General features: G+C 39.5%; 1 protein-coding gene across 1 annotated transcript; it reads right to left on the reverse strand.

Moving 5' to 3' along the window:
• Positions 1 to 2,741: 2,741 nt before the first annotated feature.
• On the reverse strand, positions 2,742 to 5,006 carry LOC104502932 (cerberus-like). Its single transcript, XM_010159906.1, has 2 exons — positions 4,476 to 5,006; positions 2,742 to 3,035 (listed from the first exon to the last, which is right to left on the reverse strand). The coding sequence occupies exons 1-2, from the start codon at positions 5,004 to 5,006 to the stop codon at positions 2,742 to 2,744; spliced, it is 825 nt and encodes a 274-aa protein (XP_010158208.1).
• Positions 5,007 to 11,000: the final 5,994 nt, after the last annotated feature.

Genomic DNA, 11,000 nt, shown 5'->3' on the forward strand with positions numbered 1-11,000 from the left:
AGAAATCTGATCCAATTAACACATTCTTGATTTTGCAGAATACTGTGCTAATTACATGCAACCAGTCATTGCTGGGTTAATTAAACATGCATCCAAAAACCTACAGCACTAATCTAATTAGCAATTACTACAGCTGTCATTACCTCTTTTCACCTACTTTTAAACTGTGCAAATTCACACTAAGAATCTGGTCCTGCAAACTCCTTGCATGAATAGCCTTCTTTGACTGCAATAATGCTTTGACACACAGAGGAGCTTAAAAACTTAGGCTGAGTACTTTACAGGCCACAATATAGCTTCAGTTCTGACATCCATATGTGCAAAAGTCACAGTTTAGGAGTCAGTCACATCAAAATCGTGAGACTGGAAGATTTTTCCTTTTAATTGAATTGTGATCTTACTGGGAGTGTACACAGGTCCTACCTGCAAGTGGATCTCTGCAAGTATCAAACTGAAAACACTTGAATTTAAGAAAAAAAGAAAATACAAGCTAACATTCTTATATATTCACATAGTTTAAAACCATCAGTGGTTAGTAGCCTCAGAAAATTTAGCTTTTTCAGATTATGTAATAAGGTTGGGAATTAAGAGAAAAAAAGTTGGGAACTTTGATGCTTTGTGTGCTTTTCTTCCTTAGGCTTAATTAGAAATTAACACTAATAATCACACACAATAACTCACAAAGGTTTGATAAGGTGTGGAGATTTGAACAGTTTGGTAAGACAGGGAGTTGTTTCATTGCTTTTCCATTTCCATGCAGCATGCTTTAACAAAGCACCAGTTGTTAGGGCTGACTGTGCAATTGGATGTGCCCCATGAGGAGGAATCTCTACTGAAAAAAGCATGAGCCATAAAGAATTACTTTGTTCTCTGAAACTATAAGGTTGCTAGCTGGTGCTACTTTGCCTGTTAGAAAAGCTTTTCTTTCTTTGGTGATAACCTGAGGCCATTCACGCTCAGTGCAGCCTAGCGTGAAGGTAAACTTCTGAACCTGGGTGCTAGTTCATTTCACTAGCACCCTGAGCATTATAAAGCTGGAGTAAATATTAAGTTAAAATAAGTATTGCCTTTATTGCGTCCAATACAGGGACGATAAGACCTTAACAGCTTGTTACTTGGAATGACATCATGTATCATACCATAATATACACACAGCCATACACAGATTGCACATCAGTCCTTAGTGTAAGAGGATAGAGAGAAGGCTTTCTTCAGTTTTAGTATACAACGTTTATTATTTAACAAGTTTATATATAATGAAAGGTAACTCTATACTAGTCTCCAGTTTGCTCACTGCAAGTGACCTGCAGGAGCAAACAGCTATTGCAGCAGTTCAGCGCCAGCATCAGAATATCATTCAGAGAGAGTTTTCAGTAAATATTAAACATGGGCCTTGCACTCCAAAGCCACGCTGCATGCATTTTTTTACAGGGTATTAAGACACTTCTGTTCACCCTGAGTTCAAATACAAGGAACCGTTTTGCCAACCCTTGAATCGACCAGCTGTATCAATACTGATTTCTGGTACAGCAGAGGAGAGATGTGCTTAGTTTTCACAAGTGGCCCAGGTCTGAGGGGGTGGCAATAGCAGTGGAGCAGATTCCCAGGGGACTGAAGGAGCTGGGTTAGAAATACGCTGAAATCTAATTGGTGGAAGCTGATTGCTGTCTGGTGTGCCAGGTCTGCAAGACAAATGCAGGGAGAAGCAGCTGGAGAGATCAGAGAAGCCAGCAGTTGGGCTGACAGCCACCGGTGCTGTGCAGGCTAGCACTAGGCTCACCCAGCAGAGAGGTTTCTGGGCTGTTCCTATAAAGCTATGTGGGTATTGCCATGTGGATAAACTCCTTCTGCAGATTTTCTGTCACACAAATGCCTTTTCCGTTTTACTTTAGGTGCTGAGAATATTACTTAAACTTTATCGTGGAGTCACTGAAAACATTAAAATTCATTTGACTAGAAAATGTTCCTTGTCTTTCCACAGCGAATTTAAATAGTAATAATAACAATCCATTTATGATGTTTTCTATGCCTTTATAACTTTTTTTCCTTCTACTATGTAACACTTCAAGTAAAAAAACACATGCAGAGAAGATGCAGGTGTGTAGAAGGAGACTAAGTGGTTTCTATGGCAAAACGTCCTTTCCAACCGATACCTAAGTGTGTACATTGTGAGGTATATTAGTTTTCACTGGGAACTGAACTCCAGCCGGGAACAACCAGAATGGCCTTCACTAGTCAGAGCTTTCTATCTGTCTGATGTCCATTTATATTTTACACTCTCCAGCCACTCTCTCGATGTAATAGTAGACCTGTTTCCGCAATGGGGAGACTAAAGCCTCATCTGTGTTGCCAATAGAGATATATTGGCAGTCCCTGCAAGCAAAGGCAATATAAACCAGCCAATACATTACAGCATTGCACAGATAAATCATGCTAGTTCTTCAGTTGTTCTTTACTAGCATCCTAGAAACAGTGATAGGAAGGGTGGAATTTTTTTAAAGGTTTACCTTGTTAAAGAACTCTCTACATAAACCCAGTAATCTCATCGCCATGTCTAACAGCTGCAAGGAAGCATCTGTTACCTTTTAGGCAAAGTTATTGTTGAAGCAGAGAAGCAGTTCGAGTAGAAAGTCCACATCTTTAATGTTTTTGTGTTCCAGTGTGATGAAAGCTTTAGTGGTTTTTGATTTTTTCATTGGCAAATTCCTATGATCAAGGAGTTCAGAGGTACTCTGCACAGGTTAATTGTGCTCATGTACATTTTCATGCAGGTCTGACAGTAGGGATCCAATCGCAGGGTCTTTAATCTTCTGAGTCTCACATTTACACTCTTCTACAATCATGATTTCTTTGACCACTGGGACAGAACCGGTGCAGTTGAGATCCAGGCGCTTCATGAAGAACTTGCTGGGCAAGCAGTGAGAACAAAAGGTATAAAGACGATCTTCGGGCCCAGGAACATGAAAGGAGCTACATTTTCCGAAACACAGATTGTTCTGTAACATCACTTTCTCACAGCCCTCATGAGTAACACCCTGAAACAGAAAGCAGTGTGAAGTTCCTTGTACATAAATGGGCCCTGGACTTTGCTAGAAGGCATGAAGGAAAAAAAAAAGAAACCTATATTTTTTCTTCTCACAACTTTTACTTTAAACGTTGTTTTTTTTTTTTTGTCAAACAATTGGTAAAATATAAGAGCTTTAAAAACAAACTTTAGCACTCCTATGGGCAAATCTTAGGTTAAACAACAAAGGCAAAACCTGCTTCAATCAGAGCCTTTGTGGGCTGGGAGGGAAATGCAATAGGTGGGGTTGTCACATTTAGCTTTTCATTGCTCTTCGAGCCCTACATTTCTGACATGGTTATGCAGTTTTACCCACTTAGCAGGACTTAAAACATAATTTTGGCCCAAGGTTCTTATATATAAGCCCCAAGCTAGACTCGTCTGTAATCTTGAAGATTTGTCTCCATGTGCAAAAGGCATAATATTCTTTATGAGGGTTTTTTGATTGGGGTCTTTTTTGTATTTTTTAATTAAAATCTTAAATGCAATGAAAGTTGTGTAATCTCTTCGTTTGCAAGAATAACAATTCCTTGTATCAGGAGAGCCTAAGTCAACAGTCCAGCTTTTCATGGCTTGGAAGAAGTAAGCACTTTTATATTGTCATATATGCAGCCATCCTGGATAAAGATTGCCATGCTACATAGCCCAAAAAATGAAATGGTAGAAGTTTCTAGGCCACATCTATATTTACATATGTCTGACAGTGAAATAAATTCAGTGAGGGATATGAAAAAACGTGGTCCTTGAGGGACTGTCATTATAGAAACACTGAGAATAGATGTTACCTTATGAAGCATACAGGACTTTTATCTCTACTATTTGCTTGTCTTGATGTTACAATATAAGAGAATAGTTTTGCCTGTGCATGGGGCAATTTACTAGTTCTCTAGTGTTCTTAGCACAGAATTAGGTGTAGGCATCAGTCTTCCAATTAATGCAGCAGAAAGGAATCCTGGCTTAGTCGGAAGAAAGCTATCAACTTCTGTAGATACTTGCCCCAGGACTCTTTTTGCATATACACATATCTCTTTATGTATGTACATGCATGTATATACACACACACATAGGTAATTCATGTCTACAAGCTGTTTAGATGTATTTTCATTGAACAGGTAATTACCACTGCCCTGCTTGCTCAGGCTAGGTCAGAACATCTTTGCATAAAAAGAATAAAATACGACTCTCTGAAGACTGGACGTGTGAATTTCCAGTGCTGCAATTTAGCAGTTTGCTTCATCAGATTAAAGCTTTTTCAGCCTTTTTCAGTGGTGTCTTTCAGCTGCTTATTGTGCGTGAGCATTCCAAAGCGGCCCTGTGACTTACCAAATGAACTAGCCCGTATGTCATTAGTTGCTGATTACAAGAGGCAGGTGAAAGCACATGTTTATTGACCTTGGACACCTGTTCTTACCTGGGGAAAAGGCAGGGTTCTGCAGTTTTCTTGGTGCATTTCATTGGTCTTGATTGGCAGGACAACCTCTTCAGATGCTGAGTTTTTCTTTAACATGAAGTGGTCCCAAAACTTCTTGGCATCTTTTCTATAGGGAAGTTCAGCCTCCTTCCTGCTGGAATAATGGGACGGAGAGAAGTTTTCCACAGGAGAGGTCTCTCTGAGTGCTGCCCACGTTCTCAATTCTTGGTCTGCTTGGGGTTCTACATTGGGAAGGATGAATCTGGACATTTTTTTCTCCTCTTGCTTCTCACCTTCAGACGCCGTCTGTGGAATTGCTACAAAAAAGCTTGGTTCTCCCAGGCTTTCCTCAACACCTACTGGGTTTTCCCCTACCAGCTCACGAAAACTCTGACTTCCAAGCAAATTTTTGTGCAGGTAGAAAAGGTGCTGAAATGGCCTTCTGCTCTTCCTTTGCAGGGAATCTCCCTGCGGATCTGTGGCTCCAAGACATGAGAGCACTAACAGCTGAAGGAGGAGAAGAAGTGACATGACCCTGTACAGTGCAACCCTGCAGACCTGCTGCTGTTGCGGTGAATATAGTGTGCTGGCTTTATACGGGACCCTGGTGTCAGCTCACGGCTGCTGTCTGTGTGCAGGGTAGGGGAGGGCTCAGAGGAGACCCTGGTGTGGCTAATTGCATTCATTTACTGTAGATTACAATTATGATAGGGGAGTTTGTGCTAATGAAACTCTGCTTTCAATCTGGATTATGTGTATTAGAAGTTCCTATCTAAAATCTAGTAACCCCGGATGGCATGGGGGACAGAAGGAGTCAGCAGGAGGAAATGTTTGGATAAGCTGTCTAGTTTAGGCCTAGGAATTAAGGAAACATTTGAGGTTGTGTATTAGCATGTTCAATGTGGTCTTCGTTGTTTATTTTGACTTTCCATTCCACAAAGCCAGAGACTGTCAAAACAGGGAGTGTTATTTCATCACAACAGGAAAAGGCAAGCTGATTAAAGTTTGCTTAAACATGAAGCTGAATCTGGAGACATCAAATGATCCCAAGTTTTCAAAACTGAGTCTAATTCTGGTCTTTCAGATTTAGGATATGACCCAAGGCCTGCAGCAGCACCACCGCAAACCACAAGAATGGTGCCCACACACCTAGATGAGTCTGGCAGAGACCGCTAGTCCTTGCATCCCCTCCCTCACAGCAGGTTTGCAGCTGCTGGATCACAGACATATCAGTAGCCTGGAATAATAGGTGAAGAAACTCTGTGCCCCAGATTCTGAAAGATTAACTAACACTACTATGTCCTGTTTAGGCAACAAAGCCACTATGGCAATTCAAAAAATTGGTAACCAAAATGAGGATGTAGGCAAAACATGTTAGAACTGACATATTTTATGATTCTAGACATCAGTGTCTCAACAGAAATATCTAAAGACTACTAGAACTGGAGGCATTTGCCAAACTATCATGTTATGTAACATATAAGAAAAGAAATCTGATAGAACATCGTACGGAGTAAAGTTTTGGGAGAATGAAAAGATATTTTCTGATAAACATCGCAAACACTGATCCTCCTCTGAAAATGCTAAATGGAAATTCTGATTCAGACAATTTGCCATTTAGGTTTTCTAATCTCTACACACTACTATTTCTACCAGACAGAGTCTGTCAATAGACACTTAAGTGGGCAGCTAACCTGCTCATCATTCTTGAAAACCTATGTGGTCTGTACTAGACGTATGGAGTTATTTGACTTTCATTTCCAGGGGATTAGTTTATTGCCTGATTATTGAAGTACACTAATTGGCTAGCAACGTCCTTGTGAGGTACTGACTTGTTACTTTGGCACAAAGTTAGTGGACATCTGGAACTTTTCCTTACTGCATAATTCACTTGAGTTAGACTTCTTTTTGATCCATCATGAGACAGAAATGCATTGGAAGTCCAGCAAGAATGGGGCTCACACACCAACATTAGAGTGTATTTGTGCCTTGACCTCAGTGGGATGATCTCATTAAAGGAACCACACCCAACAAGCACAAGCTTTATTGCTCTGTAATTTCAGACAAGAACAATTTAATCCTGCTGTGGGTTTGATGCCTTCCTGAAATCCCAGCTGTACCCTGGGAGAGCAGATTTTCCCGCAACAGTCAGGTGTGAAATTGCACAGAATACTGGCATCTGCAACAAGATCGCCTGCAAGTTGTGCATGCAAAAAGTCCTTCCATCATATGTACACAAGCATGTGCAGCATTAGGGTGGAGCAACAAAGACTCAAGAGGATGAACTTGATGGTAGTTAGTTAATTAAGTAGCCTAGAAGTGCAATTTGAATCCTCACATCCTACCTTTATTGGCCAACATCTTGAACTGAAGCAGTTGACCTTTGGAACTAAAATTCCTGCTATCTGGTGTATCTGGTAGTAGTCATTCAAAATTATTCAGCAAAGACATTACATGTTGCATTTTTCTTCTTTTTTCCTCTTTTTTCATTAATTACTCAGAGAGTTACAAGACTGGGCTGATACTCAGACCTATATATTGTATTGTGCTATATTGACACAGAAAGGTTTGACACGTTTGGCAACATATTTCAAACACCAGATTTGACTGTTGGAAGCGACATACATTTTTGCAGCTCTTTTCTTCAGAATGTAAAAATGCAAAGCTAACTAAAACAATTTAAAGATGATCCCTTCTGGGTTACAGCAACAGAACAAAAGTGTTCTTTCTGCTCGCTTTTATCTGTTTCAGCTATTTTTCACTTCCTTTGCCAGGAAGCACATTTTGTCTGTTGAGGCCAGTGGTATACCAGCTCTTTCTGTTTAAAAGTTCCAGGTGTGGTCTTGATCCTGTAATGTCTGTATTTAACCTTCATCCATATCAGCAAAATTGCATTAAAGTACTCACATGTATGTTTACAGAATTGAAAACGGAGTGCCTGAAAGGCCCAATTTACCTCCCTTCCAAGACTGCTTAAAGTATCTCATCACCTTCAAGGTAAAAGAAAAAAGGCTTTTAAGTCTCAGTTAAATTTTACCCCAATCTGTCTTGAAAGAAAAAATCATGTGTCTATGTGAAGGTGTATTCTGCCCTTCTTAACTGATGTGGATGAGGCATGGTTTGGTGCATGGACAGCATCTTAGTTTCTGTCGGGGAGGGGGGTTCTCTTCTTTGTAGCAAGAATATGAGCAAGATCATTTTATTACTGCTGCTTACGGAAGGTTCTTTCTGCAGTTCTTCCCATTGCAAGCAGCAAATACAGTGCAAATTATTTAAGCATATCTGTCAATGCACATATAAAAATTAAATAAATGGTCACACTGAAATGATTGAGCTGCCCGGACACTTCTGTCTAAATGAAACTGACCTGGGTTATTGGTACACTGTAAATATTAACAAGGAATGTATAAAAAACTTAGTGTTGAAATATATGTGTAGCTGTTAAGCCGCTAGCTTTATATTTGCGCTGCAATTCCACTAAAAAAAAACCCGTTCAAGGTCAGGATCCATTCATGGTACGTACCGTTCTATCCTGTAGTGTAGAGCAACAAAAAAGGCCTGCCTCAGTGGGCTTCAGATGTAAAAGCACTAAATATTGTTTGCAGAAAGGTAGGAAGGAAGGCTGAAGTGAAGCAGTGTCAGTACGTCATTCCGCAACCCAGAGGCAGGTAACAGCTCTCTTCCCTAGGTCAAGCCCCATCTATTTCCTGGGGGATCTTTTGGGTGGTTTTACCTGAGATCTGCTGTGACCCAAAAGCAGCATGCCAGCTCTGGTTCTGCCAGGGCAGTCTAATGCTGTACCTTCATGCTGATAATAGCAAGCTGTGGCTGCTTTCCAAGAGGCAAAATTGGTAAGAAATGGGACCTGGTGCATCCAGGCACAGTTTGTTCAGTATTTACATGAGGTCTAAACCTCTTTTGGAGTCAGCTGCCTGGGTAACTGTGCACAGGTAGCAGATCTATCCTTGGCCCCTCAGCTCAGCCAGGAGCCTGCCTGCATTATGGGAAGAACATCCCAGCTCAGTTATTTTGAAGAATCATTATGAAGTTAAAAATAGCAAGTATTTGTAATTCTCTTTGTGGTGACTTCAACTGCGTAGACTAATAATTGACAATAGAGATTGGACTGTGCACATTATCATTATGTTCCAAATACAGCTTATCTCAGATATCTACAAAAAGCAATGCTGTATCTTTTATAAAAACTTGTTTTCTTGCCTGATTACCCTTTCATATAAGTATAGCACATGTTTTCACTGTATCTTGGTTGTTAAATCACATGCCTAAATGCAGCGGTGTCTTTCAAGCAGGCTTTGATTTGCCTTCGTAGTAGCAATTTATTCGGGACATTCTGTCTTCACCAGAAATAGTCACCGTGAATGTTTGCCCATCCTTTTAAAACTGTCAGGTCTATAGATGACAAGTGCTATGCAAATGCAAAATGGTATTATTCATTTGTTTCAGAGCCGGAGTTTATCCAGTCATTATGGACATAAACTGCGTAATTAGTTACACTGCCAGTTGATGCCTAAAAATAATTCTTAGGCAGTGCTTGAATTATTTGCCTTCTGTTGAGCTAAATAGTCTCATCACAGCATGATTGATGATTAAATCATTTAAATGGTTTTTATATATTATACCCCAATTCAATATCCTGCCATTTTCAAAATACATCCTATGTAGACAAACTTGTATCCAGAGATATTTTTTACAGAACCCGTACGAAGACCTCAGAACTAATGAATTAGCACTATGCAGTTTATTCTCTAATTATTGTACTTATCAAAGAAAGCCATCTGTGGTCTTTGTTTTACTGAGTTGCAGGGAAACAGATCACAAACAGGCCCCATGGGAAAGTTATAATTATGAAACCAAAAGGTTTTTTACAAGGTATGATATGAAAAAACAGACAATAAATCTGTTTGTTTAGTTTTGTACATTCAACCTTAGGTACTGTACCTCATGAATTCCCCCCTTCGGTTTTCACTTTCAAGTCCTCGGTTGCATTGTTCCTTTCTTCACTCACTTGTACCTTCCTGTTCACGTTTCCCTTTTTTTTTTTTTTTTTTCCCCTCTGTGCTGTAGCAACAGAACTGAGAACAGTCTTAAGTTTCGAACAGCTGCCAAAAAGTAGATGCTCACGCTTGAAAGTGCTCGCACGTGCATCCAGCAGAGGTAGGATAAGTGGTCTTCTGTGTGTGTTGACCCATGTTCTCACGGCTGTAGGTACGTGCACATGATGCAATGGATGTTTTACTCTCTGTTATAATTCTCAGTCTGGTAGATTTTGGTGTCCACCTCCTGAAGCATCTCCTGAATGGTACTGTCATGGATGTACTGCCTAACTGAGAGTATACCTGATTCCAAACCCAGCCCGAAGAGCTACGCTGGATATCTGCTTGATTGCTGCAGCTTGTTCAGCTGTCGGACAGTGAGCCAGGGGAGAAAGGGTTTGGGCAAAGAGACATTTCAATCTTCAGGAAGACACGTCTTTCTCAGATTATCACAAATATTTTGAGAGAGCAGTGGTGGTGCACTATGGAGTCTGACAACACCAAGTAAGTGTTTGGAGCATAATCCACAGACGAAGATGCAGATAACATTTCTTTTATTAAAGATACCTTCTTTTATTAAAGAAAAAAATATTTAGCCTTAACTGAAAGTTTCATCTGTATGAATAAAATTATATTCTTTTGTTTACTGTGCTTATATCCAGTAGTTCAGATACCAGATTTCTATTCATCAGGGCTACTCTGGCTGAAAAAGTACATTATCTCAGCACTATAAAAATAAGCAAACTTCGTTGTGTTCTTGTCTTCCAGCCTTATATAGTGCAGTGTACTGAGGCAGAGGGTAGGTAGTTAAGCAATGGAATTAGAGTAGAGGAGTTCTTCTAATGACAAGTAGCATAGTTTCTTGAAGGGCAATAAGAGAGGAGAACTGACATCTGCATCTCTACCATGAAGACAACTAAGGTTACTAAGGGAAAATGTCTTTTTTTTAGGATCATACTAAAATTCAGTTTTATGGACTGACAGTCATTCTTGAATTAATTCTTCCTCTTGTATATCTGTTTCCAGATCTGTAACTTTTCTTAAATTTAATTATCTAAATAAACAGTGTTTTCTTTTTCAAAAATTATTTGCTCACGATACAATGGTCCTTATAGTATTAATTCAGGAAATAGGCTTATGCAGAAGAAGTAACATGACTCAGAAACTGCACAGGGTAAACAGTAGGGATATTATGCTTAAGTGTAAGTACATTTTTATTATGCCCACACTAATGTTTTTTATCACTAGAAGAAAAGCTTTTGGAGATTATGAAACTGAAGAAACACGTACTCACTAAAATATGTTTCAATTTTTTATTAGCACAGATTACAAAGTTAAACATAACAATATATATAGTGTTCTGAATACAAGTCTTACAATAGCACCAGTCTTGAGATGTAAATAATGTAGAATCACAGTATTCACTGATTTATATATATAATTTTCTCAAAATTATTATGAGAATCTTAAA

This window comes from Eurypyga helias, unplaced genomic scaffold (genome assembly GCF_000690775.1).
Source record: "Eurypyga helias isolate BGI_N326 unplaced genomic scaffold, ASM69077v1 scaffold40319, whole genome shotgun sequence".
Classification (NCBI taxonomy): Eukaryota; Metazoa; Chordata; class Aves; order Eurypygiformes; family Eurypygidae; genus Eurypyga; species Eurypyga helias.

What these genes read in the sequence shown, in the direction of transcription:
- LOC104502932 (XM_010159906.1), bottom strand. Translation starts at nt 5,006, where the DNA reads ATGTCACTTCTTCTCCTCCTTCAGCTGTTAGTGCTCTCATGTCTTGGA. An exon ending in GAACCCTGCCTTTTCCCCAG is followed by an intron (nt 3,036 to 4,475) that starts GTAAGAACAGGT and finishes TTTCTGTTTCAG; the next exon opens with GGTGTTACTCATGAGGGCTG.